Below are 20,831 nucleotides of genomic sequence, written 5' to 3'. Positions count from 1 at the left end.
GGATACTAACCAAATGTAGCACATCTTTCTTTTTCAATGTACATTGTGTAAACAGAAAAGTAGTCCAGCAACTTTGCTTTTTAGTTCTCTAACATTCTGATACATCATTTACCTTATAATGATATGTGCACCAAAATAAAGATCAATGTCAAATATTCTGTTACTGATAACAATTGCAGATTGGCATTACTGGTTAACAGGTCAACTGGTCAAATTACTTCGACCCTGTTAATGCTCTCAGGAGCTTTCAAAGCTGAACCCAAACAGGAAAATAGGGCTATTTATATTATATCTATCATTTCTATGCACAATTTCTCAGACAGGGACCCACATGACTACGTATGTGGCCACTTATCTATCCGTTTATGAAACACTGACTATGTTTTGGCAAATGAGGTAAAGATCCTGTGCATCAAAAATATGGGCAAGCTAAGGGTTGTACATCTGAACAAGTTTACTTAGAGAAATATGAAACATGTAAGTTATCAGTCAAAATATTGAACAGTTAATGATGGAATCACTAACATGAGATGAAAAATTAACACCACAGTTTATTATTAGCAGTTTTAATGAACTCTTTAGCATTCATTCTGCTAAAACTGAAAATTGATATTGGTATTTGACATTAAATAAGATTACTTTTGAATACATTATGGGCACAGCAGTGATCAATGTCTTATACATAATTACTATTAAAAACAGTCTTGATCACGATTTCTTTAACAAGGTGACCGGTTTCAACCACTACTGTGGTCATCTTCAGACCTATAAGTTGTATACAAAGCTCTAATTAGAGGGTTACATACATTAAACAAAATACATAAAGTTATAAAGCTATAAAACGTTGAATTACCATTGAGTAGGAACCTCTTTCTGTTGAAGAATCACTACTGGAGAAACCAGTGCACGTCTTACTATATATAATGGAGGCTCCACCCACTTCTGACTACATGATGTCATTATTAACCAATGAGTTATAAGTCGAATTACAATTTAAAATTTCTTAGTTAAAAGAACATTGTCAAGAATTAGAAATAAATACACACTAAATTTAGCTTATTAAACAGCTATTGTCAATTAAGAAGCGTTAAAAATATTTAAATATGTAGGAAAATTAACTTCGGTTTGGCAGTACATGGGTTGCCCTCTCAAGGCCTGTCAGTGAACCATTTGGAACCACTTGTTGCTATGGTGAAGTTAGACGCCGTTGCAAAGATGAAGCAGCATGCTTTTTTCACTGAAATTATTGTAAGGTCGATAGTCGAACTAGTGCTTGCCATGGTGAGGACAAACGCCAGTGCAAAGATGTGGCAGCAGGCTTCTTTCCAACGAAGTTGTTGCGAAGTAGAATGGCAAAGACTGTGGCGTCAGACGATGTATTATTGAGCAGCAACTTGTCTTTATTGAAACGAAAAGAGTAAGCTACAATAATCTGTAGCTGACATGTATACTACATGATGTCCAAATACGATATGAAGTAGTTGTCCGTGTGTATGAAATATTATCTATGAAGTTGATATGTAGATTACATGTGCTATTTTAAGGCATTACTATTCCTCAAGTTATATGCCAGTAATATAAGCAAATAAAAATGAAAGAATTTAAAATTATAAAATTATAAGCCAGTGTCAAAAATAAAACGATGTGAATTAGCAATATGCAGTCTAAAAGCATAAAAGCAAAATTCTAAAATAGATAGTCAATCATAAAATAATGTTTGGTAAAAGACAATTAATGTGAAGATAAAATATTTGCTAAAAGTCTTTATAATTAAAAGAATATATATATATATATATATATATATATATATATATATATATATATATATATATATATATATATATAACAGAGGGAAACATTCCACATGGAAAAAATATATCTAAAAAGAAAGATGATGAGACTTACCAAACAAAAGCGCTGGCAGGTCGATAGACACACAAACAAACACAAATATACACACAAAATTCAAGCTTTCGCAACAAACTGTTGCCTCATCAGGAAAGAGGGAAGGAGAGGGAAAGACGAAAGGATGTGGGTTTTAAGGGAGAGGGCAAGGAGTCATTCCAATCCCGGGAGCGGAAAGACTTACCTTAGGGGGAAAAAAGGACAGGTATACACTCGCACACACACACATATCCATCCACACATACAGACACAAGCAGACATATTTAAAGACAAAGAGTTGGGGCAGAGATGTCAGTCGAGGTGGAAGAGTAGAGGCAAAGAAGTTGTTGAGAGACAGGTGAGGTATGAGTGGCGGCAACTTGAAATTAGCGGAGATTGAGGCCTGGCGGATAACGAGAAGAGAGGATATACTGAAGGGCAAGTTCCCATCTCCGGAGTTCGGATAGGTTGGTGTTGGTGGGAAGTATCCAGATAACCCGGACGGTGTAACACTGTGCCAAGATGTGCTGGCTGTGCACCAAGGCATGTTTAGCCACAGGGTGATCCTCATTACCAACAAACACTGTCTGCCTGTGTCCATTCATGCGAATGGACAGTTCGTTGCTGGTCATTCCCACATAGAATGCATCACAGTGTAGGCAGGTCAGTTGGTAAATCACGTGGGTGCTTTCACACGTGGCTCTGCCTTTGATCGTGTACACCTTCCGGGTTACAGGACTGGAGTAGGTGGTGGTGGGAGGGTGCATGGGACAGGTTTTGCACCGGGGGCGGTTACAAGGATAGGAGCCAGAGGGTAGGGAAGGTGGTTTGGGGATTTCATAGGGATGAACTAACAGGTTACGAAGGTTAGGTGGACGGCGGAAAGACACTCTTGGCGGAGTGGGGAGGATTTCATGAAGGATGGATCTCATTTCAGGGCAGGATTTGAGGAAGTCGTATCCCTGCTGGAGAGCCACATTCAGAGTCTGGTCCAGTCCCGGAAAGTATCCTGTCACAAGTGGGGCACTTTTGTGGTTCTTCTGTGGGGGATTCTGGGTTTGAGGGGATGAGGAAGTGGCTCTGGTTATTTGCTTCTGTACCAGGCCGGGAGGGTAGTTGCGGGATGCGAAAGCTGTTGTCAGGTTGTTGGTGTAATGTTTCAGGGATTCCAGACTGGAGCAGATTCGTTTGCCACGAAGACCTAGGCTGTAGGGAAGGGACCGTTTGATGTGGAATGGGTGGCAGCTGTCATAATGGAGGTACTGTTGCTTGTTGGTGGGTTTGATGTGGACGGACGTGTGAAGTTGGCCATTGGACAGGTGGAGGTCAATGTCAAGGAAAGTGGCATGGGATTTGGAGTAGGACCAGGTGAATCTGATGGAACCAAAGGAGTTGAGGTTGGAGAGGAAATTCTGGAGTTCTTCTTCACTGTGAGTCCAGATCATGAAGATGTCATCAATAAATCTGTACCAAACTTTGGGTTGGCAGACCTGGGTAACCAAGAAGGCTTCCTCTAAGCGACCCATGAATAGGTTGGCGTACGAGGGGGCCATCCTGGTACCCATGGCTGTTCCCTTTAATTGTTGGTATGTCTGGCCTTCAAAAGTGAAGAAGTTGTGGGTCAGGATGAGGCTGGCTAAGGTAATGAGGAAAGAGGTTTTAGGTAGGGTGGCAGGTGATCGGTGTGAAAGGAAATGCTCCATCGCAGCGAGGCCCTGGACGTGCGGAATATTTGTGTATAAGGAAGTGGCATCAATGGTTACAAGGATGGTTTCCGGGGGTAACAGATTGGGTAAGGATTCCAGGCGTTCAAGGAAGTGGTTGGTGTCTTTGATGAAGGATGGGAGACTGCATGTAATGGGTTGAAGGTGTTGATCTACGTAGGGAGAGATACGTTCTGTGGGGGCTTGGTAACCAGCTACAATGGGGCGGCCGGGATGATTGGGTTTGTGGATTTTAGGAAGAAGGTAGAAGGTTGGGGTGCGGGGTATCGGTGGGGTCAGGAGGTTGATGGAGTCAGGTGAAAGGGTTTGCAGGGGGCCTAAGGTTCTGAGGATTCCTTGAAGCTCCGCCTGGACATCGGGAATGGGGTTACCTTGGCAAACTTTGTATGTGGTGTTGTCTGAAAGCTGACGCAGTCCCTCAGCCACATACTCCCGACGATCAAGTACCACGGTCGTGGAACCCTTGTCCGCCGGAAGAATGACGATGGATCGGTCAGCCTTCAGATCACGGATAGCCTGGGCTTCAGCAGTGGTGATGTTGGGTGTAGGATTAAGGTTTTTTAAGAAGGATTGAGATGCAAGGCTGGAAGTCAGAAATTCCTGGAAGGTTTGGAGAGGGTGATTTTGAGGAAGAGGAGGTGGGTCCCGCTGTGACGGAGGACGGAACTGTTCCAGGCAGGGTTCAATTTGGATGGTGTCTTGGAGAGTTGGATCATTAGGAGTAGGATTAGGATCATTTTTCTTCGTGGCAAAGTGATATTTCCAGCAGAGAGTACGGGTGTAGGACAGTAAATCTTTGACGAGGGCTGTTTGGTTGAATCTGGGAGTGGGGCTGAAGGTGAGGCCTTTGGATAGGACAGAGGTTTCAGTTTGGGAGAGAGGTTTGGAGGAAAGGTTAACTACTGAATTAGGGTGTTGTGGTTCCAGATTGTGTTGAAAGGAATTTTGAGGTTTTGGAGGGAGTGGAGCTGGAAGTGGGAGATTGAGTAGATGGGAGAGACTGGGTTTGTGTGCAATGAGAGGTGGTTGATGTTTGCTGGAAAGGTTGTGAAGGGTGAGTGAGTTGCCTTTCCGGAGGTGGGAAACCAGGAGATTGGATAGTTTTTTGAGGTGGAGGGTGGCATGCTGTTCTAATTTACGGTTGGCCTGTAGGAGGATGCTCTGAACAGCCGGTGTGGATGTGGGAGAGGAAAGATTAAGGACTTTTATTAAGGATAGGAGTTGACGGGTGTGTTCATTGGCTGAGTTGATGTGTAGGTGAAGGATTAGGTGGGTGAGGGCAATGGATTGTTCAGTTTGGAACTGGTATAGGGACTGATGGAAGGAAGGGTTGCAGCCAGAGATGGGAACTTTAAGTGTGAGGCCTTTGGGGGTAATGCCAAATGTCAGACAAGCCTGAGAAAATAGAATATGGGAGCGTAATCTGGCTAGGGCGAAGGCATGTCTGCGGAGGGAATGTAAATAAAACTTAATGGGGTCGTTGTGGGGGTGTTGTGCGGGTGACATGGTACTAGAAGGTCGAAAGTGTAACGTGAGGCTGAAATGAAAATGAATATAAAAATATGTGGGGAGAGATAAAGGTGAAGTAGAAAGCAAATGGAGATCTGGTGTGAAAAGAGGCGAAAAGGGGTTGGTTGGAGCTGGGTTATATTGATCCTGTGGTGAAATAGTGTAGGTAGAAAATGTTTGTGCATAAAGGTTAGGTGGTTGTGTTGCCGCCAAAACACGTTAAAGGGTGGAGAAATTCGGGAAAATTTCGAAGAAACTACGTGAGGATGTATTAAAAGTAGTGGTATGGTGGTGGCAGATTATGGAAATGAGGCTAACAATTGTCTGGTGGAGAAATAATAACGTTAAAACCTGTGGGAAGCGGCTAAAAAAGATCGGTGATGCGAAAAAACGGAAATCGAAATAAAGCAAAAGTTATTAAAACTAGCCGAAAAGGTTGTTTAATAGCTGAAAGGAACTGTTTGTGAACTAGAAACGGTGGATTTTATAGCAGTAACCATTGATGCCACTTCCTTATACACAAATATTCCGCACGTCCAGGGCCTCGCTGCGATGGAGCATTTCCTTTCACGCCGATCACCTGCCACCCTACCTAAAACCTCTTTCCTCATTACCTTAGCCAGCTTCATCCTGACCCACAACTTCTTCACTTTTGAAGGCCAGACATACCAACAATTAAAGGGAACAGCCATGGGTACCAGGATGGCCCCCTCGTACGCCAACCTATTCATGGGTCGCTTAGAGGAAGCCTTCTTGGTTACCCAGGTCTGCCAACCCAAAGTTTGGTACAGATTTATTGATGACATCTTCATGATCTGGACTCACAGTGAAGAAGAACTCCAGAATTTCCTCTCCAACCTCAACTCCTTTGGTTCCATCAGATTCACCTGGTCCTACTCCAAATCCCATGCCACTTTCCTTGACATTGACCTCCACCTGTCCAATGGCCAACTTCACACGTCCGTCCACATCAAACCCACCAACAAGCAACAGTACCTCCATTATGACAGCTGCCACCCATTCCACATCAAACGGTCCCTTCCCAACAGCCTAGGTCTTCGTGGCAAACGAATCTGCTCCAGTCCGGAATCCCTGAAACATTACACCAACAACCTGACAACAGCTTTCGCATCCCGCAACTACCCTCCCGGCCTGGTACAGAAGCAAATAACCAGAGCCACTTCCTCATCCCTCAAACCCAGAATCCCCCACAGAAGAACCACAAAAGTGCCCCACTTGTGACAGGATACTTTCCGGGACTGGACCAGACTCTGAATGTGGCTCTCCAGCAGGGATACGACTTCCTCAAATCCTGCCCTGAAATGAGATCCATCCTTCATGAAATCCTCCCCACTCCGCCAAGAGTGTCTTTCCGCCGTCCACCTAACCTTCGTAACCTGTTAGTTCATCCCTATGAAATCCCCAAACCACCTTCCCTACCCTCTGGCTCCTATCCTTGTAACCGCCCCCGGTGCAAAACCTGTCCCATGCACCCTCCCACCACCACCTACTCCAGTCCTGTAACCCGGAAGGTGTACACGATCAAAGGCAGAGCCACGTGTGAAAGCACCCACGTGATTTACCAACTGACCTGCCTACACTGTGATGCATTCTATGTGGGAATGACCAGCAACAAACTGTCCATTCGCATGAATGGACACAGGCAGACAGTGTTTGTTGGTAATGAGGATCACCCTGTGGCTAAACATGCCTTGGTGCACAGCCAGCACATCTTGGCACAGTGTTACACCGTCCGGGTTATCTGGATACTTCCCACCAACACCAACCTATCCGAACTCCGGAGATGGGAACTTGCCCTTCAGTATATCCTCTCTTCTCGTTATCCGCCAGGCCTCAATCTCCGCTAATTTCAAGTTGCCGCCACTCATACCTCACCTGTCTCTCAACAACTTCTTTGCCTCTACTCTTCCACCTCGACTGACATCTCTGCCCCAACTCTTTGTCTTTAAATATGTCTGCTTGTGTCTGTATGTGTGGATGGATATGTGTGTGTGTGCGAGTGTATACCTGTCCTTTTTTCCCCCTAAGGTAAGTCTTTCTGCTCCCGGGATTGGAATGACTCCTTGCCCTCTCCCTTAAAACCCACATCCTTTCGTCTTTCCCTCTCCTTCCCTCTTTCCTGATGAGGCAACAGTTTGTTGCGAAAGCTTGAATTTTGTGTGTATATTTGTGTTTGTTTGTGTGTCTATCGACCTGCCAGCGCTTTTGTTTGGTAAGTCTCATCATCTTTCTTTTAACCTTTCAAGACAAAGGACAGAAGAGTAAACATTCTAAATCAGATCATCGAAAAGCTCAAAGAAATGTTTGTCTTTGAACTGAAGTTGTTCGTTTAAAACAGATAATGGATTACTTTTGTGAAGTGAAAAAATTTCAATTTCTTCTAAGGTATTTAGCAGTGGTCCTTTTGGCACAGTATGTAATATTTTCAAATTGCTAGAAATGCAACCCTCAGAATGATTGTATTCATCGAGATGTTGACCAAATATTGATTTGATACGTGCAGTACCAGTAGTATGTTCTTTGAAACGTGTTAAAAAGTTACAGCCAGTTTGGCCAATATACTGTTTCACCAAATGTACATAACTTTTATCCAAGAGTAACCAATCTAACCAAAATTTCTTTTACTCCTGCTGAGACAACACTTTTAAACAAAGGTCTAAAATATAATTTAGCTCCACAATTGAACAATGCAAATATTAAACGTGTGATTGCTGATGTAAAGATTGCTGTGAAACATGCACAATTTAGTAGGTCTGAAATATGTGACATTGCACGTAAAACTAAGAATGTCATTACTAATGAAAAAGATAAAAATAAACATAATAATGAATTAAAACTTGTAAAACAAATCAACCAGAAGTTAATAACTAATAAAGCTATTGCAATCAAGGCAGATAAAGGGAATACTCTAGTCATTGTTAGCGAAGATGATTATGTTTCTAAAACTTTACAATTTTTTAACGCTAATGGAATAACTGAGGTTAATAAAGACCCGACTTCAAGATTTCAAACAAAAATTAAAAAGCTGATTGATGATAGTGACTCTTTACTTTCACCTAAAGATAAAATAACACTTAGAGTTATGAACCCCACTTTACCTAAGTTGAGATCGCAAATCAAATTACACAAACCAAATTTACCAATTCGTCCAGTTGTTAACAATACCAACAGTCCCTCTTATAACCTGAACAAAAAGCTCAATCAAATCTTAAAATCCTTCTACGTTTATGAAGAAAATTATAGTATTAAAAACAGTTTCGAATTAACTAAGTTAATTTATGATGTGGATATTCCAAAAAACGCAAGGTTCGCATCGTTGGACATCACAAATCTTTACACGAATATACCTATTCAAGAGACTATCTCTATCATTAATGATAACTTAACGCATCACAAAATCATGAGCCCCAAAGAAATAGTAGAATTCATCGAACTGTTAAGAATTACTCTAGATTTTAATTATTTTTCATTTAATAATAAAATATACATACAGGAAGATGGACTTGCTTGGGGAATTCCCTGGCTAGCACTATAGCAGATATCTTCGTCAACTACGTTGAAATCCAATTTTTCAAAAATAATCCAGAAATAACAAATAAAATTATATACTACAAAAGATATGTTGACGACACACTGCTATTATATAACGGCTCTAAGGAAGAAATTGGCGCTTTCGCTAACAACATAAATAATTTACATCCAAAACTTGTATTTACAGTAGAACACGAAAGTAACAATAGTATTAATTTCCTTGACCTCACAATTACAAATCAGAATGGAAAACATAATATTTCTATTTATAGAAAACCCACATCAACCGACGTAATAATAAATGCTACATCATGCCATCCATTAAGATACAAAATGGCATTTTTTAAAACTATGATACACAGGATACTGAAATTACCTCTCCAACATGATGCAATCCAAAAGGAAATTGATACATTAAAACAGATAGCAGTTGCTAACAATTATAATTCCCTTCAGGTTGATCTGTTATATCAAAAATTAGAAGAGAAAAATGATGCTGTTATAAATTCCAAGAAGAGATTTACACAAATGACATACATGGGACCTATCTCAGATAAAATAAATAAATTGTTTAAGAACACAAGCGTGACAATAGCATTTAAAACTACTAACCCCCTACAGATGAAACTGAAACACACAATTGGAGACTCAAATAGATACCAAAAGTCAGGCGTTTATAAAATAATATGTAATGACTGTGAGAAACAGTATATTGGCCAAACTGGCCGTAACTTTTTAACACGTTTCAAAGAACATACTACTGGTACTGCACGTATCAAATCAATATTTGGTCAACATCTCGATGAATACAATCATTCTGAGGGTTGCATTTCTAGCAATTTGAAAATATTACATACTGTGCCAAAAGGACCACTGCTAAATACCTTAGAAGAAATTGAAATTTTTTCACTTCTCAAAAGTAATCCATTATCTGTTTTAAACGAACAACTTCAGTTCAAAGACAAACATTTCTTTGAGCTTTTCGATGATCTGATTTAGAATGTTTACTCTTCTGTCCTTTGTCTTGAAAGGTTATAAAATATATATATATATATATATATATATATATATATATATATATATATATATATATATATATATATATATATATATATATATATATATATTCTTTTAATTATAAAGACTTTTAGCAAATATTTTATCTTCACATTAATTGTCTTTTACCAAACATTATTTTATGATTGACTATCTATTTTAGAATTTTGCTTTTATGCTTTTAGACTGCATATTGCTAATTCACATCGTTTTATTTTTGACACTGGCTTATAATTTTATAATTTTAAATTCTTTCATTTTTATTTGCTTATATTACTGGCATATAACTTGAGGAATAGTAATGCCTTAAAATAGCACATGTAATCTACATATCAACTTCATAGATAATATTTCATACACACGGACAACTACTTCGTATCGTATTTGGACATCATGTAGTATACATGTCAGCTACAGATTATTGTAGCTTACTCTTTTCGTTTCAATAAAGACAAGTTGCTGCTCAATAATACATCGTCTGACGCCACAGTCTTTGCCATTCTACTTCGCAACAACTTCGTTGGAAAGAAGCCTGCTGCCACATCTTTGCACTGGCGTTTGTCCTCACCATGGCAACCACTAGTTCGACTATCGACCTTACAATAACTTCAGTGAAAAAAGCATGCTGCTTCATCTTTGCAACGGCGTCTAACTTCACCATAGCAACAAGTGGTTCCAAATGGTTCACTGACAGGCCTTGAGAGGGCAACCCATGTACTGCCAAACCGAAGTTAATTTTCCTACATATTTAAATATTTTTAACGCTTCTTAATTGACAATAGCTGTTTAATAAGCTAAATTTAGTGTGTATTTATTTCTAATTCTTGACAATGTTCTTTTAACTAAGAAATTTTAAATTGTAATTCGACTTATAACTCATTGGTTAATAATGACATCATGTAGTCAGAAGTGGGTGGAGCCTCCATTATATATAGTAAGACGTGCACTGGTTTCTCCAGTAGTGATTCTTCAACAGAAAGAGGTTCCTACTCAATGGTAATTCAACGTTTTATAGCTTTATAACTTTATGTATTTTGTTTAATGTATGTAACCCTCTAATTAGAGCTTTGTATACAACTTATAGGTCTGAAGATGACCACAGTAGTGGTTGAAACCGGTCACCTTGTTAAAGAAATCGTGATCAAGACTGTTTTTAATAGTAATTATTAAATAAGATCATTACAAATACGATTTTTTCTAAATTATGAACAACATGTATCATTTATTAGACATGCAGTAAAGTATAAAACGCACATCAGTAACTCTTTAATGGCAACAGGATCGTTGCACATTAATAGTTGTGTAAAATTTGTCATGTTCAAGAATAAAAAAGCACACAATTTACAACGTAAACAGATATATCTTTAGATAGGTACTTTTATAACATTCATCTGTCACCATAGTTCCAATTTTGACTCTGTCTCTTAATGTTGTATTTGGTGTAAGGACAACATAAAAATTTTCCAGTTACCTATCCACGCATTCCATTCATTGTCTATTCATTACATTTTGTGTTTTGTTAGCAGAGAGAGTGGATCTATATGCTGGAAAATTTTTCCTTGTTTCTTCTTGAGTCACAGGACATTGCAACTAGAACCGGTTTGTTCTGATGTGGAAGAATGCATAAATACAAAACATCTCAGTTTACTTTTAGTTAATTTCAGGACCATCTTTACTAAACAATACTGCTCATCTAACAACCGAAGAGATTCATTTTGAACTGTCAAGGTTCACTGTAAATTTATACTAAGAAGCAGTTGCTTATTTCTGTTGACAGCTTACTTGATCAGGATCCCTTTTGCGACAGCAAGCATTTTCAATTTTATTTGCCTACAGGAACGATATATTTATTTTCAAGTGACCTCATAATGAATGCTTTCTCACATGTACTTCACAGTACATATTTTGATTGAGAGTTTTGGTGTATGTCTCAAAACTTCCCATTGATTACATCTGCAAATTGTATCACTTTAGTAAAGATATTTTGTCATTGAACGGACAAAAAAATCTTAGGTCTAAAGGACAAGCATGTGAGATAGTATTCCAATAGAAGTCTATTGTGTTGCTTAATTAAGTAGTAATTAGTATCAATTTTGTCCTTTCCATCCATTCTTCTGATCACTAAGTAAAAAGCACACAAGGTTTATCTAATAGGTAATAGCCACTGTTGCTAACTCTTTCTAGCTTTACAACTTGGCAGTAATAATATCACTGATTTTATAAGATCTGGTGTTTCATCTACTTAACTAAATTTTTTTATAATATCAGATACCGATATATATGTCCCAGCAACAAAACCCAAAGAAGCAAATGAGACCAGAAAGATGTTCTTCATATTTCTCAAGACAAATTTAAGTTTTCCACTTCTGCTCTTCCAGATGATGCAGCTTTGTATTATTGCAGGGAAAGCAATTCCAATAGCTGACAGACAGAGTGATCCAAACAGAGATATAAACAGCTCCAGATTTGGAACAGCAGCTGCCAACAGGACTACAAAAGACAAAAATTTTATAACCAAGCATTTTTAGTAACTAATTAAATAATATCAAGATAAACTAGCTTATAAATATTCGGTAAAATCACCAACATAGGGAGTGAAAATGCAAGCAGTGGGCAATAAATAATATGGCAATATCGTCATCTATGGTTGGGCGTTAGTTCAGACACAGAAGGATGACACCTGTCATCTTTTTTTGAAGGAACCATCCTGACATAATTTTTCTGAGTATGTTAGCGTTTGATATTGTAAACTAACTGTCAATGAATAAATTGACATTTCAGCCAAGTCTGTGGTATAATTCCTCTGGGTCATGTACTGTGCAGCCCACAGACTGAATAAATGCACTAGCAGTCCCAGAGGAAGTCCACTGCAAATGCGATCAAAACCTTGGTCTTATTCAGTGACAGTTATTTTATCTTATAACATATTACCTTACTGGCCCATCTGGATAGCCATGCTTGTTAGCAGCCAACTTCCATGATTTGGATTGAATCCCCCTGGTGGGTTAATGGTGAGGGATGGGTTGCCAGCCAGCCTGGATCTGGCTTTAAGGCAGGTTACTGCATCCAACTAGGTGAGCTGGTGTCCAAGTCCTACTTCAGTTACATGATTTCCTAACAATTTTAAAGCATTCTCACACTGTAGATGCAGACTGAGAGGGTGTGCCCACAAATTTTGTCTTGCAGGAGGGGTCAAAAGGGAGGGGGGTGGGGGGGGGGGGGTGGTTGATGATAGCAAGGGTATCAGGCCATTCTCTACCACTCACATGTTCAAGTACAGGTTAAAATGCTGACCCCATGAAGATAAGGAACAAGGGCAAGAAAATGAGTAAAGACATCCTACCATACACAGAAAACTCTGTGGGGACATAGAACCATTGGCTCTACCCCCCAATAGTATCACTGGCCTACCACAGCAAGAATAATTGTATTGCTGCCAGATCAGTTCTCGGTAGCACGCGCTCTATGCTATATGCATTGCGTACATGCTGCGAGGATAAAAGTATTCATGGTAAGTGATGGGAGTGCGAGTGATTATTTATCGTCATAACTATCATGCCCCCCTCTCCACTACCTACAACTCCTATGTTAACTGACTCTGGGTGCAGAAGCCTATGCGTTTAAGTAAACCATCCTGACTAGTAAGTGAAGTGATTTACTGAAACTACAGGTAACCGTAATGGACTGATGAAGAGTTTATTCATTTACTCAACTCATCTACTGTATCACTTAGTCTTTATGTATCTTAACTGTATGGCACTAAGCTCTAAGTATACTTTTTGCTATGTATATACAATACTCACATGTAATAGTGACAAGACTAATACGAACAATATACTCAAATATAATCTTATGAGGATGTTTCTCAAACTTCTCACTCAAATAACTGTTCCATAAGATGTCAATGTTAACATAATTTTGTAGGCTGTGTGATATAAAAATGGAGACAGCCAGCATTATCTTCACAGCTTGTGCAAGTCTGCAACAGAGAAAAAAATGTATGATTTGTATTAATGCCATTATCAATATAAAGTAAAGCAGTAATATTTCTAGAACTGCACCTCTGCCCTTTCCCATGGCCATACAAATGTGTGTCATACATGGTTAGTATGTCAAGATACTGGTTTCAACTAAATATGAAAATACACTGTTATTGCTCATACTGAATTATTTTTACTGGTAACACATACATTTTGGAGCTCTGAAAAGTATCAGAATCACATAAGTGAGCACTGTTGCACTGCTCTTTCACTGCCTTGTGTGTTTTCTTAACTACAGCATCATTAATATGTGAATTAAAGGTAGTGGATGACAGAGGGCACTCTAGTATAAGTTCTTTTATCATTTCAGCATGTATAAGTCTGTTTAAATTTTAACATACGTTCTGAACTACACATTTTACAAATTAGTAAATGCTGAAGAAGACCCTTTTCCCAGATGACCTGAAGTAATTTGGCTTTTATATTTTGCCAAATGATTTTTCATAGTCAATAAAACATTGCATTGCAAAGTTTTCATGGTTTTCTGTTATGGTAGAAAAACAATCTGTGCATTTCTACCTTTGTGAATAACATCTGCATTTACACCAACTATTCTCTGTAATATCCTTGTATATGTTTCATATGCTGTACATTGCAAGCTTGTACCCCTGCAATTTGCATTGTTTTCATCTCATTTCCCAAATACAGGATGAACTGTTGCCATATACTATTATTGTGGCCTAAGTCCTTATTTCCAACAACAGTTTAAATGATTTATAAATCTTTCTGTTTTTTTATGCATGCTTAAACTATTCATAGTTTATAGATCTTCACATCACAATGTTTTTGTTTTCCTTAGTGTGGATGAAGTTGTATTTAATCCATCTATTATTTGACCTACATAAATATTCACATCTGCTGTGTTACCTACATCTGGATTTTCATTCTTACTATTCTAGGGACCACTTAAGTATTGTTGCCATTCTTTTTCAGATGTGGCAATTGAGGTGCACTTCCCCATTGTTCCCTTAATAATCAGCATGCTCTTCCTGTCTCTCAGGAGGATAATGTTTTGTACCATTAACACATGTATCTACATTCTGTCATTTAATGTCCTGAACACTCTTAGTCAGACATGTTTTTGTCTATTGGGTTTTGTAATTGCTGAAGCTAAGATTCTCATTAATAATCAGCATCGGCAACCAAAGGCTTCCACCATAAGTCACCTCATTCTGCCAACAGCCTTGTCAAAGAGGGTGAAGGAGCAGACAGAGGTTCAGGGCACACTCTTTTCCTAGGGGTGGGACACTACAATTAACACAACTTCATTGCATTTTCATGAGGTTATCTTCCTGGCCATTATATAACTGTAACACTGTAACTGTAACACCACTTTCCATTATTTGATGTGGCTTATTTGAATAAACATAATTCTTGAGTGTTGACTGCATCTATTTTAGACATTATAATAGAACCAGTTTTATTAATTATTCATTTGTCTTTTATTTAATGTGTGTTTATTTTATCAGTTCGCAATTCTAGCCTATGCACAGACTATTTGTCTACAGGATCACAGCACCAGGTTGCTATTTGCAGCATGTTACCTGCTGGGCATGACAGCACATTTAATTCTATGATTCCATTGAGACATTATACTTAAACAGAGCCATGCATAGACCAGTTACCAAAGGTTCAAGTAATCACAGGTAAAGTTTCAGTGGTAGGCAACTATTCTGTGTATAGTGACGTAATGGAAATTATCTCTGGTACTAGTCTCAACTGGAACACATTTCCATGATGAAGTATCATCATAACGGGTGCTCTGTGCCTCGAAACGATGTCGAAATAAATCTGGAGCTTCAACAATCACCACAGCTTTTGTGACAGCATCACAGGTGAGCTCATCAGTGCAGACCATTATCCAGGAAGTCTTGTTCGTTGACTTGAGTAACCTCCCCAAGAGGTGGATTCCAATTTAATGTAATAGTGCAGTTGCAGAAGGAATTCATACCAGATGCCCTAGAAGTAACTGTGGCACATGCTCCTATCGCTGACATTACTTACAGTGGCTCACCTAGTGTCTAATGGATTGGTAGACACCTGGTCAGATGTATGTGTGTCTGATCCTGTCTAGGGTCTTTGTGAATCCCAGGTAACCAGATGTTGGAGTATCACGGAAAATCTTCAGGATAGCTGTTGGATAGCTGTCGTTTATTGAGCTAGGATAGTGAGCAACCATGTCTACCCTGTTGAAACATAGTTACTCTTACAGAAGGTTTATTAGTTCGTACCCCGTAACCACTAGTGCCAGGGTGAAGTTCTGTTTTGGCATAGTTGTCATACAATGGTAGGATGGGAGATGATGATAGAACCTCCCTAAGCACAATGAAATATCTTTCTGGTAACTTGTCCCAGAAAAATCTGACATCTCCTTGAGGCTGATATTATTTTCTGTGGATTTTGTCACCGTTCACTAAATGTACCAAAATTTTTCTTTCGTGGGTCTCAAAGAAGTACTTTTTTGTATTGACGCAAAGGTCTACAGTTTGAACACAAGTCAACACATTTGTCAGGCAGTCAAGTAGTAATGTGTCATGAATACATGGCAATAGTTAGACATTTTTTTGTTTTTTGAGACTATGTTGAGGTATCAGTAGTCAATGCAGAAATGCCATGTCATCCTCCTTCACAAAGACCAGAAGGAGAGGAAAAAGGGCTTTGTGAAGGTCCAATGGTGCCCCGTCTGAGAATAGTATCATAACTAGATTATGATGAAATGACAAAATTGAAGGGTTATGTTTCGTCACTGATAACTGTTCCTCCAATGCACGTTTGTGTTAGTTGGATATATTTCACATTTGTGACTTTCAGCACAATCACTTTCCTATCACAGGACATTGTCTTTTTTACCTGGCAATGATAAGCTTTTGACATTACAGGTAATGAAGCCACTTAGTTGACTAGTGCCTGGATACATTGGCCATCATCAATGACTATGATGAGATTATGCCAATAACAATTATTTCCTGACATCTTGGTGACTGTCATCCATGGAGAATTTTCATCTGCGGCAGCCTCACCTCCATTGATGTCACCTCACTTAGTTTTCCTGAATACAATGGAAAGGCAAGCAACTGGTACCTTTGTATGGTGACAGGGAATGGCTACAGCTTGTTGGTGAATGTGTTGTCCAGGATATGGTATAGGACTTGACAACCCCCCCCCCCTCTCCCCCATCAAGTATAGTAGTATCCAGTTGACTGCCATGAATAAAACTCTTGTGATGGTTGGCATCTGGCAGTGTAGTAGTCATCAAAAATTCGTTCTCTCTCTCTGCAGTTGCATAAACCATATCAAGAATACCTACAGTGGGAACATTTCAGCATGTTGACCTCTTTCTTCCAAATGTCTGTTCTGCAGGACATAATATTTGACATAGGACATGCTTGTCTCTGCATTACTCAGAAGCTGGGTTGTCAACTGATGACTGTGGCATAAGTCCAATTTGGCCAAGTTCTCTCTTCTGGTACAATCAGCTGGTATGAAAGATCTATTCTTTCTGTCACATCCAAGTGTAGAGAGTGGTCTTCCACGACTGCCATAGGGACCTTGTTTGGGACTCTCTTCTGTTGCATTTCCTTGGTGTGCTGGCACCATTTCATGAATTCCTCTTTTGTTGGAAAATCCTTTACAAGATGAGCTTGGTACATGCCTTCTTTGACTTTTCATCAAGTGTAAGATTTTGCCATCTATGTCATATATGGAATTTATCCCAGCTACTGAGTTTCTCTTCATCATTCTCAAACCACTGCATGGCTGCCCCATCAAAGTAAAAGTGCACATTTGCCATACAGATTGTATCATCTGATATGCTCTATTTGGCAACTTGGCCATATCCTTTCAGTTATTTTGTCAGGTCCTGACCATTGTCTTCAGAAAATACTGATTGGTTCTGATGTGCAGCTAACTTACTGCTTTATTGGAACCTATTTTTCTCCTAAATATATTGACCATGGGAACAAAGTACTCCTTGCATTCTCGTTGCTCTTTGCATAGGCGATGGCTTTTATGATGCCTAATTGGAGACGTTTCGAAGTATATCTCAAAGCAGGGGACTGCTGTGGATTGTAATTTCAGCTAAATATTTTTATTTTTTATTTTATTTCGTTTAATTTTTTTACAGGACGAGTAAAGTGGAACAGGTTTACAGATGTAGATGAGAGAGGACCACCATCATTGCATTCAGAAACTAATGCCACAATTCTTTCTGAATGAAGCACTGGCGTGTGCATAACATTTCTTTATAAATTAATAGCAAGCCAATATTTTAGATGTGTAGTATCGAAACTGAAGACATTTTCAGTGGACGAAAAACCACCAGATACAAAACAATGACAGTCACAAATATTTTTCTTTCATAGTTCTATCCATAACAATTTAATATTACAGTTTATCTAAAAACAAAGATGATGTGACTTACCAAATGAAAGTGCTGGCAGGTCGACAGACACACAAACAAACACAAACATACACACAAAATTCGAGCTTTCGCAACAAACTGTTGCCTCGTCAGGAAAGAGGGAAGGAGAGGGAAAGACGAAAGGATGTGGGTTTTAAGGGAGAGGGTAAGGAGTCATTCCAATCGCGGGAGCGGAAAGACTTACCTTAGGGGGAAAAAAGGACGGGTATACACTCGCACACACACACACACACACATATCCATCCACACATATACAGACACAAGCAGACATATTTAAAGACAAAGGCAGAGATGTCAGTCGAGGCAGAAGTGCAGAGGCAAAGATGTTGTTGAATGACAGGTGAGGTATGAGTGGCGGCAATATGAAATTAGCGGAGATTGAGGCCTGGTGGATAACGGGAAGAGAGGATATATTGAAGAGCAAGTTCCCATCTCCGGAGTTCGGATAGGTTGGTGTTAGTGGGAAGTATCCAGATAACCCGGACGGTGTAACACTGTGTCAAGATGTGCTGGCCGTGCACCAAGGCATGTTTAGCCACAGGGTGATCCTCATTACCAACAAACACTGTCTGCCTGTATCCATTCATGCGAATGGACAGTTTGTTGCTGGTCATTCCCACATAGAATGCGTCACAGTGTAGGCAGGTCAGTTGGTAGATCACGTGGGTGCTTTCACACGTGGCTCTGCCTTTGATCGCGTACACCTTCCGGGTTACGGGACTGGAGTAGGTGTTGGTGGGAGGGTGCATGGGACAGGTTTTACACCGGGGGCGGTTACAAGGGTAGGAGCCAGAGGGTAGGGAAGGTGGTTTGGGGATTTCATAGGGATGAACTAAGAGGTTACGAAGGTTAGGTGGACGGCGGAAAGACACTCTTGGTGGAGTGGGGAGGATTTCATGAAGGGTGGATCTCATTTCAGGGCAGGATTTGAGGAAGTCATATCCCTGCTGGAGAGCCACATTCAGAATCTGATCCAGTCCCGGAAAGTATCCTGTCACAAGTGGGGCACTTTTGTGGTTCTTCTGTGGGAGGTTCTGGGTTTGAGGGATGAGGAAGTGGCTCTGGTTATTTGCTTCTATACCAGGTCGGGAGGGTAGTTGCGGGATGCGAAAGCTGTTGTCAGGTTGTTGGTGTAATGCTTCAGGGATTCCGGACTGGAGCAGATTCGTTTGCCACGAAGACCTAGGCTGTAGGGAAGGGACCGTTTGATGTGGAATGGGTGGCAGCTGTCATAATGGAGGTACTGTTGCTTGTTGGTGGGTTTGATGTGGACGGACGTGTGAAGCTGGCCATTGGACAGGTGGAGGTCAATATTACAATTTTATTGTTTTGAGAGATCTAAATCCTAATGAACCCATTTTTTGATAATTTAAATTTTGACTTGATTGTTTTTATTGCAGTTTTATATAATTTTACTTTTTTTTAGTGAAACTGTACTCTTTAAATTTTGGAACCTTAAGAAAAACAGTTAAATGAAAATGAAGTGACATTGTAATTAATTTCCTTCTAGCAATAAAAAAAGTGTGTTGGCATAAACTGGATAACAACATATCAATAAAAACATTGAAAAACTGAGAATACAAAATAGGATTTCTCTCACTAAAATGTTGTATTTCAGTTAGATTCTCAACACAATTTAATAAAATGACCTGAAAATAATAAATTATTTAAACAGAATCATTATTATGATAGGCACTGTTCACACTTGCTGCATAATCTTTTAAGTCTTCAAATTGCTCTCATTTAGATTACAATATCAGGCATTTCACTGAACCATTGACACAGACTTCAGAGATGACATTGGATCTTTCATTACCAGTGTACTTATTACACTACACAGTAATGTCACAATACAGGGTCTTACACACCGAGCGGGGTGGTGCAGTGGTTAGACACTGGACTCGCATTCGGGAGGACGACGGTTCAATCCCGCGTCCGGCCATCCTGATTTAGGTTTTCCGTGATTTCCCTAAATCACTCCAGGCAAATGCCGGGATGGTTCCTCTGAAAGGGCACGGCCGACTTCCTTCCCAATCCTTCCCTAATCCGATGAGACCGATGACCACGCTGTCTGGTCTCCTTCCCCAAACCAACCAACCAACCAACCAGGGTCTTACAAAATAGGATTTCTTTCATCCTATTATGGTAAGAAGCCCATGAGTATGGAAATTAGTGCAAAAGATTCATATTGCCAACATATAAATGAAATACTATAACTCCAAAGATTGTACAACGTAAGAAATTGTTTTGCAACTGATCTGTCACATTGCTGCAGAATGTAGCATCACAAGATTGCAGCCAAATATGCTGTGAACTGAAGACTGTTGCTTATTCCTTGTTGTCCCTGTTTATTAATCCACTGCCTGCAAGTCTTGGTCCATTGTGCTGAATGACAAAGAACTGAGTGTTCTGTAACATGGAGACATGGTTGATTTTGAAGCATAATCTTGTTTCACCTGATAGTGATATACTTTCAATTTATAACGTTAACTCATTTCATAAATTTTGTGACATGGCCAGTTTTGAAGCAAGATACCTCATTTCTTAACTTTAATGCTTACATGTTTTTATATTCCCCATGTGAGGCTCGCGCAACCCTTCAGATGTGTGTATCTTAACAGTGTGGTGCCATCTCATATTTTGTTA

The 20,831-nt window shown here is 39.5% G+C and overlaps 1 protein-coding gene across 2 annotated transcripts in view; it reads right to left on the bottom strand.

Moving 5' to 3' along the window:
- Positions 1–10,962: 10,962 nt before the first annotated feature.
- LOC126259924 (proton-coupled amino acid transporter-like protein CG1139) overlaps positions 10,963–20,831 on the bottom strand; it is an 89,830-nt gene continuing 79,961 nt past the window's right edge. For both annotated transcript variants that reach the window (XM_049957015.1, XM_049957016.1), the window contains 2 exons: positions 13,529–13,704; positions 10,963–12,215 (listed from right to left, as the gene is read on the bottom strand). In XM_049957015.1, coding sequence (XP_049812972.1) covers positions 11,968–12,215; positions 13,529–13,704 — 424 coding nt within the window. In that variant the 3' untranslated portion in view covers positions 10,963–11,967. The remainder of the gene's footprint in view (positions 12,216–13,528; positions 13,705–20,831) is intronic.

Source organism: Schistocerca nitens, chromosome 5 (genome assembly GCF_023898315.1).
Source record: "Schistocerca nitens isolate TAMUIC-IGC-003100 chromosome 5, iqSchNite1.1, whole genome shotgun sequence".
NCBI lineage: Eukaryota > Metazoa > Arthropoda > Insecta > Orthoptera > Acrididae > Schistocerca > Schistocerca nitens.
This window is presented reverse-complemented; position numbering and strand designations above follow the sequence as displayed.